Source organism: Aulostomus chinensis, chromosome 24 (assembly GCF_037954235.1).
Source record: "Aulostomus chinensis isolate RoL2024-O1b breed Wild chromosome 24, RoL_Achi_v1.0, whole genome shotgun sequence".
NCBI lineage: Eukaryota > Metazoa > Chordata > Actinopteri > Syngnathiformes > Aulostomidae > Aulostomus > Aulostomus chinensis.
The window spans coordinates 1083910-1100488 of NC_141343.1; the positions used below are offsets into that span (position 1 = coordinate 1083910).

Here is a 16579-nt window from a genome sequence, read left to right on the forward strand (position 1 = left end):
AGTCAAAAACAAGAAGTATGGAGGATGATAGGATGGATGATAGTGTGTATGGTGCCACGATCATAAACTTGGACTTGAACATAAGGGGGTGATGAACAGAGTGAATGCCGTCTTCTTCTTTCACTAGACTTCATACCCAAGTGTTTTTGCTGTTGTCTTATGTCATTCTGTTTCATCCATGTTTTTTTTTTCTAAGGCAGCTGAGAATTTCCCTCTAGGGATAATTAAGATGTCTTCAAAATATTGAATTGATATATGTTGCTGCTGGTTGGGTAACACATCTACCACACCCATCAAGAGAGAAAACATTTTGTTAAGCGAAGACTTTTAATGTTGCATTTTCAAAAATACAGTATGTAGTTCACATCTACTTTTGTTAATGTTGACAAAGTGTAAGACAGGACGAAGGACAGAACTTCCTGGCCACACAAATGGGAAGCAGTATTTTTTTAAGTTCATTTTCTGATTCTTGATTGTTGATTAATTGAATATAAAAAGAACAGTGCACTGATCCCAAGGGTGAGTGAGCGCCTCTTACAGGAATTTCGGGGAATTACAGCTGTAATGATGATGACTGACATCGCCCTCATCATTGCCAGTGAAAACAATCATTGTTAGTGTAAAGTATGGTAGTCATAGCAGCAGGTGACCAACAGTGACAATTGCAGTGTCCCCTTGAGGCAGCTGGTGTTGCTCACGTGGTCTGATAGGCAAAGGCAGCAGTTGTCAGCTGTGGTATTTGAGACTGATGGAGCTCTAGATGCTCATGTTCCCACTGACCAGGCATCACAAGGGTGCAATGACCATCAGTCATGTCTGTGTCCCTGCTGGAGGAGTGAGAGGGACCACAATGGGGACACTCAGCAGTGACTCAGCTGAAAGCCCCACACCAACCAACTATCAACAGGCCAAGACTGAATAGTTGTGCTGTTGCTGTTCTGTCAAACCTCACTACAGCCTGAGAGTTTTATTGGAGAACCCACAAATTTATGACTGCTAGTAAACTACTTATCCTTGACTTTCATTCATATTTTTATTTACACCATCTAGAATGAGTGCCTCCCATTCTGACATACATATACTGAATTAAATAAATAAATTATTGTGTATATATATATATATATATATATATATATATATATATATATATATATATATATATATATATATATATATATATATATATATATACATATGTGCATACACACACACACAAAACTGTCTGTCTGTGTGTTGCTGTTCAAGGACAAAAGTTCATAATGCCAGTCACAAGCTCAGATTCCTCACAGTAGCTCGCCGTGCCTTGTACAAACACACAACTGCAGTAAGAGAACACAAAACAGGCCTGTGTTGAAGCTGCAAGTGAAAGCAGACTGCACTTTGATATTAGAGTAATATTTGATGCAAATTTATCATCCCAAAACTCAGAGTCGATCTATTTTCTGTTTCTGTCGGTTGTAAAATAAACTTATCTTAATGGATATAATGACTTCGAAGGGACAGGCGTCCTCCACGATGGAACTTAGACTCTAGGGGGAGTCTAAGTTAGAACAAGCCCCCCCCCCCACCTCCTGAGAGTCAGGGCTGATGGGAGTGGGCCTCATTGTCTTGTCATGACATCATGTGTTGTTTCAGTGGTTTTCTCCTCTGCTTTTCCACACTTTCTTTTTTCAACAAACCATTTCTCTCCAGTGTCTTCACTTTCATTACATTTCCCATGTTTTCAGCCTTCTTTTTAAATGACGTCCACACACACACACACACACACACACACACACAAGCGGGGTGCCTCATGTACACACACGGTGAGTGTTGATAGGGCGAGTACACACCAAACTTATCTGCACCAGCCACAGGGAGGTAGTGAGATGCAGGGACATGCTTTGCATCACAGTAATATTGTTAGGAGAGCTGAGCTGAGACCTGCTGTCAGCCTCTGCTGGAGACTGTTGACACCTGCTGGTCAAACGTGGACGAATCCATTTAGTTTGAGCTGAAACATTTAGCTGCAGTCACTGTAGTCCAAGCAGCGGCGCATGATAAACTCATCAATTCATACTTAATAAACTTTTGATAGCTGTAAAATGATAAATGCCATGACAATATATAATGAAATTGGTACTGGTATTGTATATTAAAAGAGATTAAAAAAATTCAGTTCATTGTTCAGTGTTCACATTTTGATATATGCAGTATTTTGTAGAGATGGAATCTTAAAAGAAGATTAATCAAAAAAATATCTTACACATCGATTGTTAAGATTACATAAAATGGTTGCTAATCAGTGGTTTTTTTGGATGGCCATTACATAATAGCAATATACATTCATACGTATGTATACACATATTTATGTATATACATGTGTGTATGTATATACATACACACATGTATATACATACACACGTTTATACATACACACATATATTCATATATATAAATATTTAATAATTGCTAATTTACATACATGACACATCTAAAGCCAAAATTGTATTAAGAAAAAGTAAGAAACATTACTTATGAATTCATAATAGTAGAATTAGTTAAAAACATTTAAATAATTACAAATTGCTTATTTATTGAAGGTTACTATTCTGTATTTATTGATTTGAGATGATTCATTTTACAGAAAATTAAGCTTCAGCTACTCTTGAAAAACTCAAAATTTATGCGTCTGCATAAAAAAAATTACATTTTATTCTCATTAAAGAAAAACAAACAACTTGAGTAGTTGTGCTTAACAGTCTCTGTCTGTAGAAGCCTGCAGCAGTCAGTCACTTCCTCGGAGCCTGGAGCCTCCACCCTCTCGCCTACAGAGGGAGATGAAGGGAGTAGTGGGAGCATGCCCACCTGCGGACAGGTTTGCCCACCCTGCCAATGACAGGAAGTTTGTGTGCATAGGCGCGTGGAGGGATGGCAGGGAGAGCTGGAGTTGGAGCAAAGGTGGTCTGGAAGGGACGGCGGCCTTGACAGCGTCGGCCCATTTGTCTCCCACCGATGAGGAAGGAGAACGCTGGAGGTCCTGTCTGAGGAGAGGTGAAGCGAGCTTTGGGGAAAACATCACGAGAGAAGCCGGCCGAGCGCTGGCCTGAGCGTGAGGAGGAGGATCTGGAGCGCTGCATGGAGGATGAAGAGGAGCGAGCCAGAGACCTGATGATGAAAACAAAGACAATAAACCCTCCTCATAATTTTGTTTTCATGAAGGTTTCACATAAGCCAAGCAAGCGGATCATGTACCTTCCTGAGCCGGTAGCAGCCAGGCTGGGTGGGGCCGGATCAGTGCGGGGACTCCCATCCTGCCTGGGGCTGATGTTCAGGTTGGCTGTCAGCTGCGGCATCTTCCGGGTGGTGTCAGTGTTGGAAGTGGGTCCGGGGGGCTCTTTCCTGGCATCACTGAGCTGGGACAGAGTGCAGGGAGTGTTGCTGCCAAACCCGGGTCCGGTACTAAATCTGACAGCCAGGCTGTCCCCAAAGAAGGAGTAGAGCTCACAGTACATATCAGGGAGAGTGACGGGGGCCCACTCCTCCCACGGGCAACCAGCCCCCCCTGCCTGAAGATGGCTAGCAATTCCTAGGGTGGCCTCTGATAGAGGCTCTGGAGGGGGGCTGAGTCCAGGGGAACTCACCCTGTAACCCATGGCACCTGACACTGAACCCAGAGGACCACTGGAACCCCCCTCTGACGGCTGGGACAGACACAGAGCTTTCATCTTCAGTAGGCGCTCAACTGCCACCTGCAGGACACATGGGGCAGCATCTTTAAACAGGTGCCAGCTGCAGGGAGGTGAGATGTGGCGCTTGACTCACAGGATATCTGATTAGTCCATTAATCAGGGTCTGACAGGTACTTTTATGTGTCTGCTATCATATCTATATCCTCTAAAGTTCACAGTGCTCATATAATGCAACTGAATAAAAGGCCTCCATTAAGAACCTATCGCTGGTAATCAAAGAAACCAGATTTCTGCTACGTGTTGACACGGTTTATCTCGGCCAGTTCAGGTGCACTCACACTTGTTTGCCTTGTACTATGCTGAAGCACCACTGTCCCGAAAACTGTTACTTTGGAACCCAGTTGACACTTAAACTCTGAAGATGTGCGGGCACTTGTTTTTCTATGTACCGGTATCACAGGTACTGGATGTTAGTAACACGTGGAGTGACAACAGTTGTAACAACAGTGCACCACAACTGACACCCCCACCCAACATGGACCTGAATGGGTACAGTTACAACATGCTCTTGTTAAGGGACTGCTAACATGTTTGCTTGCAACCAGCTGAAAAGTGAGGCTGTTAGTCAGTTAGACCCGGAGCTAGCATGATCTGAAGCTGAAGCTTGAAACTCTCGCTGCATGCTAAGTACGTAATATTGCTTTACTTAAAAGGAGCTACGCTTAGTTACAACAATTGTGATGGGACTTTTCCAGATGAAGACAGGCAGTCAAACCTACCTCAACCCTTTCTAAGAAAAACTGTGTACAGCAGGTGCTTATTTTTAAAGGGTTAATGTCATTGTTGTTTTGTAAACTGTTGTTCTGGTACCAAACAAACATCAAGAATAGGGAAAATCCAGTGGCTTATGCAACAACTACCAGTACCAAAAAGGTGACAAGTTTGCAACTTATTCTCGATGTTTGCTTGGCTTTCCATGTAAAGCAAAAAAACACTAGGCCACCAAGTCCACCTCGAGGCTAGTGGGGGGGTTGGGGGATCGGCAATAAATTTGTGTCAGTTAGCGTTTAGCGAGGAGAATGGTGAGACTGACCAGGATGGCTCCGTAAACTTTGTGGCCGTCCGCTTTGACCTGAGCATTGGACACAGAGTAGTCATCCAGCACAGCCTGGAGGTTGGCCCAGTAGGCAGGAAGGTGTGGAAAGAGCACTCTTTCAACTGCCTGCTCACACACACACGCACGCACGCACACACACGTAAATGTTACCTTAGATAATAGAGCTGACTTTTGTACAATCGGTGAAGGAAATAATATATAAATGCAGAATGGACAAAAATGATTCATCTCATTATGCAAGAAAATCAGTTATTTTAGGCTGTTAGTGTAGGAAGACTGAACCTACCTTCCATCCCAGGGCATGGAGACCCACCACAGCTCCATAGTGGGAACAAAGGGGTCTCACGGGGTCGGACAAAACCTTCTGCAGGGACAGCAGGATCTGATGGTAGAGACCGCTCACCAGGTCACCATGAGTCCTAGAAGTTCAGCACATTACGGTTCAAGAGTTGGCGCTTAACTCTGTGAATGAAATGCTAACACGTGTCTGGCTGCTTTGGAGTTCCTCTTTCTCTTTGCATGATGTTCATGTCTCATCTCATTGGTTAACATCACAACATGCCGCAATAATTGTCACACTGGCAGAAAAAAATAAAAGGCCAAAAAGATGGGTGTGCTGGACTTAGCATCAAGATGCCCGTTTATCAGCTCCTACATTCACATCAGTCCGATGGTGGAAATATGTTAGTCATGATACATCGAGTCAAAATCTGGCCGAATTCATGATCCTGCTTAAGAGTTTGTTCAGATATTTTTGACACATGGACAAACAAACCTCACAGAAGCCAATCAGGGGCAATTATGAGAAAATTAAATGTATTTTGCTGAAAATGAAGTAGAAGCTTTTGACTTCTTAGCTCTGAAACTCAATCAGAAATCCAGCTAGTCAAAATTAGTTGTTATGGTTCCAAATTCCAAGTCAGCAGGTGCAAGACTCTCACCAGAAGATGTGGCTAAGAAGCAGGGCTGCATAGTCCCTGAGGGTCCAGTGGTCATTGAGCGGGTTAATGGAAGCAGCCAGAGGCTCCAGGATGCAGTACATGACGCTGGAGACCAGACTGCGGACGTACGAGCCCAGGTACAGGTAGGGGTTCTGGACCAGACTCTTCACCATATGGAGGAGCCTGTTGAGCTGCTCCAGATCGTGACTCACTGACTTCACCTGCGACACAAACACCCGCACCATCAACTCCACCGTTAACAGGTGATTTTAGGGACAACAAATATGATCACAATACTATTCATGATGTAAATAAAACTCCAACAAAAAGATGTCCTGTGGACCTGGTCTGACTCACCCCACTGATGACGTACACGAAGTACGGTAGCAGTGCAGCAATTTTAGAGTTGGACTGGAGGTCCAGCAGTGCCACCTGGGACAGACAAGACACTTTAGAGATGAGATACTCACAGTCCAGCCAGGCAGGACACTGGACTGGGCTAGTGTACCTTCATGAGGTGGGGGTCCTCTCCCAGGATGGCCCGTGTGATCTGCTGGTAGTACTTCAACAGGTCGTCTGATAGCGTTTGTACTGCAGTAGGAACTGTGAGAATCCATGAGTCAGTCAAACAGACAGTAGAGAGTGGCCTCATACAACACAGACACACATTCTGAATGAAAAAAATGGTAAATGGTAAAATGGTAAGTGGACTCAATTTTATACAGCGCTTTTCTACCTTAGCGGTACTCAAAGCTCTTTACAGTGTCGTCTCATTCACTCACACACTGATGGTGGAGGCTGCCATGCAAGGCGCCAACCTACTCATCAGGAGCAATTATGGGTTCAGTATCTTGCTCAAGGACACTTTGACATGGTCACTGGGGTCGAGGATCGAACCAGCGACCCTTTGGTTGCTAGATGGCCACTCTACCCCTGAGCCATGCCGCCCACAGAAAAAAGAAACACGAGAGATCTGAGTTACGAGAAGGTCAAGATGAATATGTTTTTGGACGAAGAGTTAAGATTATTTAGATCACCTGTGCCTTTTGTTCTTCAGAGCGGGCCAGTGATTAAGCAGAGTGTTCATCTTTTTATTGTACATCAATAAAAGACTTTCAGTTCAATAAAACAGAAATAAGAATGGTTGCTTCAGATAGTTTCAATTTTTGTTCGATGATATAAACTAATCATTATAAATACCACACTGATGAAGTTTCAAGGGTGTTTTTTGTCTTAATATGTCTTTGATGGAGGTAAACATGGAGATGCAAACTTCCTGTTGGGACTACAAAAATACTAGGTCCCGACTGATGTGGATTTTTTGAAGCCGATGCTGATGCCGATTATTGGAGGAAAAAAATCCGATAACCGAGTAATCGGCCGATTTTTTTCAATCAAATTTTAAAATTATGTTGATTTAGGTAATATATATATATATATATATATATATATATATATATATATACATACACATATATATATATATGTATGTATATATATATATATGTATATATATATACACATATATACACATATATATACACATATATATATACATATATACACACATATATATACATATATATACATATATACACACATATATATACATATACATATATATATACATACATACACACACATAATCATATATATACATATATACATAATTATACATACACATAATTATATATATATATATATATACACATATACTATATATGCATAATTTTATATATATACACACACACACATATATGACAAATGGCTGCTTTTGAGCCTTTCAGACTTCTACAAAAATGTAAATTAGAGGCAGAAATTTAATTTGCTGATCAAGCAGCATATTAACACAATAACCATCCTTACCATAAGGCCAACAACAATGAACTATTAGCTTTTTAAAATAGTAATAAGAACAATAATAATGTGCAAAACAGTGATTCTAACATCCAACTGTTTTGTTCATCATCTCACATCTTTGAAAACAAACAATGAAAAATCAACTGCAAAAGAATGAGGTATTTTGTGTGGGGCAAGAATTATAAGAACAGAATTAAAATATTCACAAGCCCCTACTGAACGTCAAGGCACTCTTGATGGTGCTGTTGTTTTTGTTTTGTTTTTCAAATAAAGTGCAAACAATAACGTTAACGTACAACTCTTTTGCTCATCTTAGATTTTTGAAGCAAACAATAAAAACAAACAACTGCAAAAGAATAAGGTAGAGAGGGGCAAGAATTATAAGAACAAAATTAAAATATTCACCAGCCTTTCCTTTCAAAGTGAAACCATGTCTTAGTCCCTGCATTTTATTTCTGAAAAAATCAGCGATTATTGGCCAGTTTAGGCCGATTACCGATTCTTCTCAAACGGGCTATAATCAGCCGATTTAATCGGCCGGCCGATGAATCGGTCGGGCCCGAAAAAATACCTCATCGATGCAGCCCTGGGTATAAATGCTGAGATTGAAAAGAAGCATCGTGCAGTTTACCTGCTCCCTGAGGTTCAAGGTTGCCTTTTCCATCCAGGTACGACACATTCACTAACAGGACAGGAAAACAGGAGACGCCATGAGTTAAAGTCGTACCCTGATTCAAAGACGTGAAACTTGGACTGTCAACATCAAGGAAATATCAGTTTGTGGGTGAGAGCTTGGTACTGTGCAGTTTCAGTACCTTGAGCAATATCTTGACTTTGATACCAATTCCTGAATGTTACTTTTTTTGGATACAGATTTAAATCCTACTTGATAGTATTGATGTATTTTGATTGGTGTCATAAAAGTATTAAATTTAGTACCTCACCCAAGTCAAGACAGAACAGTTTTATTTATATAGCCACAATCCTAAAAAGTTAGCTCTCAACACTTGAAGTGCTCAGAAACATCAAGCAGTCCCAGGCTCTGTGAGAGTGAGAGTGGGGTGAAAGGGAGTGAGAAAGACAAGGAAGGGAAAAAAGGTTTCCATCTAAATGTATGGCAAATTTTACCCCAAATTTTCAGACACGCAGCTATGGAAAACATAAATTCCTACTGTTGTACAAATATCAGGCATTAATTCATGGAAATAAGCTGAATTTGACAAACTCATTCTTAGATCTACTACTGTAGAAAAAGAAGGCACAAACTTTTGTTTTTAATGCACAAAAGGATGGAAAAGGATCTAAAGGTGGGGCTCTTGAGGGTCGTACCTCGCACCATGGTCTCAGCACAGCCCTTGGGAATGTTAGTGGCCAGAGCCAACTCAACCAAGTTGATCTCCCGCTCCTCAACAAAGAAAAGCTCTCCTTCTTTCACCGAACGGAAAGGGAGAGCGTCTTGGGCCCCGTAACCACAGATGGCCTGGTGAACACAGAGATAAAGAAGCTAAAGATGGGGACTGACGAGGAAAGACTACTGATGTAGAGCTCAGAGGAAGAAGCTTTTGTTACCTCCACGTTGCTCCAGCGCAGCGCCCTGTTGAAGTCCTCTACTGTCAGCTTCCTCCTCTTGGCGTGTCTCATGAACTGGGAGCTGCTCTGTGTTGTTACAGAAGCACATCCAGACATGTCAAAACATAAACGATTATTACACGACTATTCTGGCTGAAGTCTAACTCAAATGTTTCTCCCCTTAATCCAGGCAGCGCTCACCTGTGTCGCCTCCCGCAGCCGGTAACACACATCCTCAGCCAGCAGAGCAGCAACATCATCGCCGAGTTCAACGCCTGCACTCTCGGCCATGAGTTTGATGGAGTCCCGGGAAACTTCAGCGAAACGTCGCTCTTCCCGGTCCGCCATTCTCACGGGGACTGATATTAGTACAGGGACAAAGGAGAAGTACTTCATGTTCTACCAGTGGTGGACACCATGGTAGGATGGTGAATACCCAGATAAAATGGTACTCATTGTTATCATTATTCAAATTTCCACTTCTGTCAAATTAGAGGGGTATTTTATATTCTGTTCATTGAAGTATCAAAACTAAAAGTACACATTCTACATTATGTTTGTGTATTCCAGTGCTTGAAAGTGTTGAATCCTCGAACCATCGATCTCTGAAGGTCATGTTAAAGTTCATACATGTTACAGGATTGGGAAAACTTAAGGTTAGGAATGTGCGATATTATCAGCACATTATCAGTATTGGCCGATATCATTGGGAGCAGAAAAACTGCCGAGATATGCCGATGAAACTAACTTTTATTAGTAAAGGTAGGCATCTACTGTACTTGCTGGACTGAATGCTAATGTGAGTACGCACAAACTGTCAGCGGTGTTTATGTTTTGAAAGTGTCAGAAACCGATAGAAAAAGCTGCTATTTGCGATTCACTCTTCTTGCTAGGAATATGGCATGCTAACGGTAGCTTGTTATGCTAATCATAGCTTGTTGTGCTAGAACAGCTTGCATGTTCATCTCAAATCCAGGGCAAATGTTTTTCATTGTTCTTTTCATTAATTACAGAAGAGACCTGATAATATTTGCTGTTAGGTAGTTGGAGGTGTTTAAAACGTCTATATCCAGGACAAATAAATGGCTGAGCTCCAGGAAGAGAGAAAGAAGAACGCTCTCCTCCAGCAGGGAGAGGACTTCACCCCAGGACGTCCTCCACAACTATGAGAGATGACTCGCGGGTGACTTTTAGGTCTGAGCAAGCAGCCCTAAAAAGAAGATGGCAGGTCAGATGGTACAACTGAAAAAGAAAGCCTCTGTGGAAGTTGAGGGGGGTACAGAAGCTTGAAAAGTCCCTCCTCCTGAGCCAGGGCCTCTTCAGAGCTAAGCTCCGGCTCCAGTGCTCTCTCGTTGGAAGAACTGGGCCACATCATTATGTCCGAGCAGGAGGTTCTGAAGCCTGTGAGGCAAGAGGCTCATGCTCTCCATCAGAGGCTTCAGGAGAGATGGAGACTCGGGAAAATGAACCAAAGAAAGATGTGCCAATGAAGGGAGGTCCCCCACCTGCGTCAGGGAACTCTCCACCGAAAGCAGAGAGCCCCCCACAAACAACTGGGAGCCCCCACCATGAATTTTTCATCGGAACGCCGCCGTTCGCAGATTCGTAACTTCCTGATAGAATGAACCCAGAGAGAACCAATACAAATCTACGTAATTAAGTGTCAAGCTGGACGTTCTAAGCAGTACTGATTGTTTAACACGTTAACCTGACACACGAATACGGATTAAATAGGAACCTGCTTTCCTTGCGGCTCGCTAACACACTGGAATCTGCGTTCACATTTATGGCGTATTTTAAAATGAAACAGGTGAATTTCAGAGGTTAACTTCAATCAGTTCTTCACTGATTTTATTTCATATGAAATAAAGTTAAATTCACGTATGCTATGTTGTACTTGATGCTAACATGAGCTAAACCTATTAAAATGACAACGTAGCACCGAGCGTGCTTGAAAAACAACATTAAGTCGATGCTGCGCAAAGTTTTTCATTTAGAGCAAAACTCTACCTTTGTGTCTAGATCCTCTCGAGGGTGGATATCATTACTGAAGTTCGCATGAACGTTGCATTTCCACGCCAGGACACATTCCAACAACTAACGTCACACCACAACACTGCCAGGTTAGCAAGCGCGATAGAGGACTTCCGGCTTTGAACTTCAAAATAAGACGGCCCTCGGGCGCTTTCTGCTCATTTTATCACACATGAAATAAAAAATAAAGTAAAACAAAAACAATATGGAGAAATAACTTTAGAAAAAGCCAACTGGTGCAATACACAGAGTTTATAGAGCGAATGTGTGGGTTAAGGGTCCAACATCCGGGTTATTTTAGGCTACGGTTCGGTTAAAATTGAATTTTTTTGGTCAAACCTTTATTTAAAAGGTGAATTGGCTTTAGTCATAGGCTGTAATGGAACGGTCTCTAAGTATCACACTGTGAAAACGTTATATTTTCCAAATTTTAAAATCTAATGCAATACTGCTCTGAATAAACAAATTTCAAGCAGCAAATCAGTGCACCCTGACTTTTAAAAAAAATTTTAGATGAAGAGCTTCATTACTTCAAATGCATGATGGTTTTAAACAATTTTCATTAAAAATTATTTGACGACCCGCATTTGTTGTCCAAGTGTGTAAAAAAACAAAAGTATAATGTAAAACTGGATGTTTATTTAAATGTGCCACATGTCCCTCTAGAAAATCTCAGATCAAGTTTGGTTACGTCCCCCCCCCTCAAATCAGAATTTAATTTGGAAAAGCTGCACAATGCTCTTAAGTCATTGTTCATTCCATGCAAACAGTGAAGTGGGACTGCAAATCCAGTTTGTTACCGATTACTGTTCAGCTCCCACACAGCATGGGATTTTGAAATGGTGCTTCATGAACTGGTTAAATATTAAGTGTTATTAATCTACTGAAGGAAAATGCCACATTACTCAAAACCTAGAACAGGTGGAATACTATTCAAACATTTTATAGGATTCACATGTCTATTTTGAACCTGTACCAGTGTATATTTTAACATGTGGGACAGACATAATGCACACCTCAGGTTTGAGAGTTTGCCCCTCAAAAAAAACAACCCAAACACCCTCATGACATTCCACAGGTTTTTCATGACTTAACACTGGTTTTAGACAGTCATGATGTTACACTATGCAGCACTTGGTCCAGTCAAACTAAAGCTGGTTGCAGAGAATTGCGAGTGCCAGTGCTCTTCTAAACAGTCATGGCGGTGAATCCACACTGCAGTCAGTCTTGAACACAGCCAGTTACTATGAAGCATCACTGCATGGTACCTTGGACAAATTCTGTAATTGAAATTCATAGAATACAGGAAAAAGTTAGGGTTAAAATTAGTTTATTCATGGTGCTGAGCCCAGATATTTCTCCCTTCATTAATAAAGTATGTACAATAGTTAAAAATTAAGTTACACTCATAAGCTGCACCTGTAGTGACTCAAACCATTGTGACCAGAACTGTTCCAGCATCTGATCCACTGAAGAGGTCAGGACTGCTTGACCTGCTGACAAGCACTCAAGCCCAAAAATATATATATAAAAATTTTGGTAAAAGCCCAGCAGTAACAAGGCTTAAAAAAAAAAAAAAAAAAAAATCTAAAAAAAAAAAAAAGGAGATATTTAGCTGTGGAGTTCAGTGCTGATGCTGGTTCAACACCGGGGTCTGTTAGAGGGCCCGGCTTTTGTCCCAGATCTCTTGGGCCTTGCTGCTCTCCAGCTGCTGCAGGTGCAGTGCCAGCGGCAGCAGCAGGTCACTCAGGTGCTGGCTGGAGAAGGTGAAAGCATTGTGGGCTGTGGCCTCTGCAGATGGCGTGGTCAGAGGGGAGTTGGAGGGGGGGGAAGAGGAGGTTGAAGAGCTTGGAGAGGTGGAGGTAAATGGAGAGGTGGGGGAGGGTAAACCTGAACTGCCCAAGGACAGCTGGTCTGACATCTTGATCTTGTTGGGGAGACCATGCTGGAAGCGACAGCGAGTGCCGTACAGGCAGAAGCCAAAAGAGCTGAAGGTGCGGCACAGAGCCCCTCTGGGCTTCCACTCCTGAGCCTGTGGTTGGAGCTGGGGGCTCAGAGTAGCTGGGCTCTTCTCATCAGGTGATTCCTGAGGAGCGCTGCCATCGCTGCCCTCTACGTGCAGGAAGTTACAGCGGGTGCCGAAGGGACAAACCCCGAAGGAGCGGAAGGTGCGGCAGGGCACATTCCTCCGGCGGCGGAGGGCGGGACGCTGTTCAGTTTGATCATGGACAAACAGGCAGCGGCTGCCATAGTAGCAGTAGCCGCTAGTGTGGTAGCTGCGACACAACTCTGTCTTATACTTGGGGTGGCGGAAGGGAACGTGGAGCTCATGGAGGCCGTGAGCAAACTGACAGCGCTCAGCGTACTTGCAGATGCCAGTGCTGGAGTAGCTGGTGCAGAGCTCTGTCTTGTAGCGGGTGGAGCAGACCCAGGGGATGAGGGGAGGGGAGGGGGACTCTACCAGGGGGAGCAGGGCTTTGGCCAATGAGACACCTCCGTCTGACTCCTTACTGGACAGCAGGTTGTCCACCAGCTCCTCGTCTTGGTACTGAGGCAGAAACAGGTCATCACTGCTGGCCTGGAACAAACATCGAGAGGGGAGAGTCAAAGCCATACCAGCATTTGCCTGCAGATTTGAGAGCCATCAACTCTGAAAGACTGCGCCTAAAATTTATAGACAAGTCCATTTACAGCACCTCCTACCCATGATTCAAAGCTAAAATTGTCACCATGAGTATTTTGCACAGTGACAGTCAAATATGTCAAGTTGTCAGTTAGCGACGAGTTTGTTTCATCCAAATAGGACCTGTGGTCTTGTTTTTAGTAAATGGAGATGAACAATGGAGGTTTACTCCTTCATTTGTGATACAAGACTAACAAAAAAGGAACTTGTCATGTGGAAAACCTAAAGACGCAAGTCCATCGTCTCCTGGGAGGGACGAGCTTCACGTAGCGAGAGCACCAGCTCTCCACCAGAATTCCCAAGCACGTCCTTCAGAGTTTAGCGTTTTTCTATAAACACGGACTATAAATCAAATATAGGAAGCACAATCACAGGTTACTGAAGTCACTAGGCTTGTTACTAGGTTACAATAGGACTATTGCCTCAGTTTTAAAGGCCTCAGTTCAAGGATTTTTTCCATAGTCTTTTGAAAGTTAAATACTCCTTGTACACACACAGTTTAGAAAAACTCAGTGTAATTTTAGAGTAACAATATTTGAGGCCAACTGTGTGGCAGTCATTTGTTACAAATAAAAAGTGAGTTTTGTCGCCAAATTAGAAAGTCATTCCCTCTAATACATATTCTCAAACACACAAAGAAGCCCTAGCTATGGTAAAAGCATTTCTTTTCATTTTAGAGGCTGCAGAACGTTTAAAAACAAAACTCAAACGATTCGACAAGCCTCAAGTCTCTCACGACCACCCTTGCGACCCAAAGTTTGAAGACCACAGCACCGGAACACAAATGACGTGTTTGCGGTCTCATCAAAAATAGTCACTCTCGAAGGTGAAACAGGAAGTGATTTTCAACAAGAGCAGCTCATTGGTTAACTAAAAAAATACGATCTGCTGACACTGGGTTAGACTTTTTGTTTTCCAGCATGCGAGCCTGCTCGGCATCATAAGTTCTACTTTACGGCGGACCCAGTAACAGAGCTACACACCTGACTCACCTCAAACATGTCTGAAGGCGGACGGGAGTCACGTGCCGTTGGCGGGCTCCTGCGGGGCAAACCAGAGGTCTGCTGCCGACTTCTTGTAAGACAATAAATTACAAAAACAAAACAAAAAAGTGTCGTGGCTGGTTGTTGCGTGGTATGGAACCGCACACTACTGCTCTGTTGCGGCGCCACTGACGGTAGGGAGGGAGGGAGGGAGGGAGGGAGGTGAGGGAGAGAAAAAAAGAAAGAAACGGCTCTCCTGTTTTTTTATAAAGCTCGCGCCTCCCAGTTCAAACGAGCGTCAGGTGTGCGAGAGCTCCGTGTCGAACGGACAGCTAGAGCGACCAATCACGTGAGAGGACAGAGAGGAAGGGGGTGGGGGCAATCAAATTCGCCCTTTTAACAACGATGGTATTTACATATATACAGAAGTGAATCTTTAAAAAATGAAATAAAATGGCGTTCAGTACGACAGGACCCCGGGTGAAGTACCCGTTCAATTGTTAGTTGTATTGTTTTAATCACGTCATTCAATTTAATCTACCTGCTTTTTATTTATTTATTTTTTTACACAATTAGTATCCTTTACTATGACAATAGGCTGCACGGTGGTGCAGTGGTCAGCACTGTGGCCTCACAGCAAGAAGGTTTCTGGTTCGAGTCCCGGCATGGGATCTTTCTGTGTGGAGTCTCCATGTTCCTGTGTGGGTTCTCTCTGGTACTCCGGCTTCCTCCCACAGTCCAAAAACATGCACTTGGGGACTAGACTGATTGATACTCTAAATTGACCGTAGGTATGAATGTGAGTGTGAATGGTAGTTCGTCTCTGTGTGTTGGCCCTGCGATGGATTGGCGACCTGTCCAGGGTGAACCCCGCCTCTCGCCCATAGATGCTGGGATAGGCTCCAGCCCCCCGCGACCCTTAATGTAGGAATAAGCGGAAGACGACCATGGATTGACTATGACAATATTTAGCTACCAGCTAGAACAAATTTAGGGTCAATCCACATTTTCTTCCGTCGTGGCCTCAGCTTGTCCTGTAGAAACTGACACCTCAGTAAGAAGTTGTTAAACCAAACGTTCTGATTAAAAGCCGTCTGACAGGAAGACAAATATTTCGTTGAATAATCTTTGTTTAAACTGTTCATCAATTCGCTCCAGGGAAGCTACCATTAAATCCCAGTACAAACAAGAATATCGACGCTGTTTCCTGTTTCTAATCTAAAATAAAACTATTATAATCTTGCAGATCATAAAATGTTCTTCAGACCATCAATGAGGAAATAATTCTGTATCTATTATGTAGTACTACTGTCTTGTGTCACAGTGCCTACCAGGTATGGAGATATTTGTGGCCATAATATTAGGAACATTGCAGTAAGATGCCATTGAAAAACACCTTTTATCAAGATGTAGTTAAATTAGTTACTCCTCTGAAAAAGTGCAACCGCAAAGCCTATATATTGTTTTGCTGAATTCTAGAATCATTTTCTTATTCTGCAATGTTTGATAAAATGTTTATTATTAATTATACAATTCAGACATCATTTAACTGAAAAATGTCAAATATCAAATCAAAAATCATAAGGAAAACTTAAATATACTAATTTCAAGTCCAAATAAAAACACAAGGTTAGTCTGAAATATGATAAAAGTCCATTTCAAAACCTGGAACTTCATTTAGCCAGGCCAGGACCTAATATGCTGAGGGTGGGGGGTGGGGG

General features: G+C 42.6%; 2 protein-coding genes across 3 annotated transcripts; both read right to left on the reverse strand.

Moving 5' to 3' along the window:
• Nucleotides 1-1228: 1228 nt before the first annotated feature.
• Nucleotides 1229-11322, reverse strand: taf6l (TAF6-like RNA polymerase II, p300/CBP-associated factor (PCAF)-associated factor). 2 transcript variants are annotated; one of them, XM_086197890.1, is made up of 13 exons: nucleotides 11169-11322; nucleotides 9360-9517; nucleotides 9159-9245; nucleotides 8919-9069; nucleotides 8221-8271; nucleotides 6238-6332; nucleotides 6087-6161; nucleotides 5730-5950; nucleotides 5075-5207; nucleotides 4765-4893; nucleotides 3624-3731; nucleotides 3235-3395; nucleotides 1229-3147 (listed from the first exon to the last, which is right to left on the reverse strand). In XM_086197890.1, the coding sequence occupies exons 2-13, from the start codon at nucleotides 9504-9506 to the stop codon at nucleotides 2808-2810; spliced, it is 1698 nt and encodes a 565-aa protein (XP_086054016.1). In that variant the 5' UTR covers nucleotides 9507-9517; nucleotides 11169-11322; the 3' UTR covers nucleotides 1229-2807. The 2 variants fall into 2 exon arrangements, with proteins under 2 accessions (XP_086054016.1, XP_086054015.1); XM_086197889.1 differs by having other exon boundaries at nucleotides 3235-3731.
• Nucleotides 11323-12170: 848 nt separating this feature from the next.
• On the reverse strand, nucleotides 12171-15067 carry cth1 (cysteine three histidine 1). Its single transcript, XM_086197243.1, has 2 exons — nucleotides 14868-15067; nucleotides 12171-13770 (listed from the first exon to the last, which is right to left on the reverse strand). Exons 1-2 carry the CDS (start codon nucleotides 14874-14876, stop codon nucleotides 12850-12852), a joined length of 930 nt encoding a protein of 309 aa, XP_086053369.1. The 5' UTR covers nucleotides 14877-15067; the 3' UTR covers nucleotides 12171-12849.
• Between the last annotated feature and the right edge of the window lie 1512 nt (nucleotides 15068-16579).

Bases quoted from the DNA above. Each gene is read 5' to 3' on its own strand.
- taf6l (XM_086197889.1), bottom strand. From the start codon at position 9,506: ATGGCGGACCGGGAAGAGCGACGTTTCGCTGAAGTTTCCCGGGACTCC. The intron at 9,070-9,158 runs GTAACAAAAGCT...TGTGTTCACCAG, and splicing joins TGCGCTGGAGCAACGTGGAG to GCCATCTGTGGTTACGGGGC. The intron at 6,333-8,220 runs GTAAACTGCACG...GGATTCTCACAG, and splicing joins CCTTGAACCTCAGGGAGCAG to TTCCTACTGCAGTACAAACG.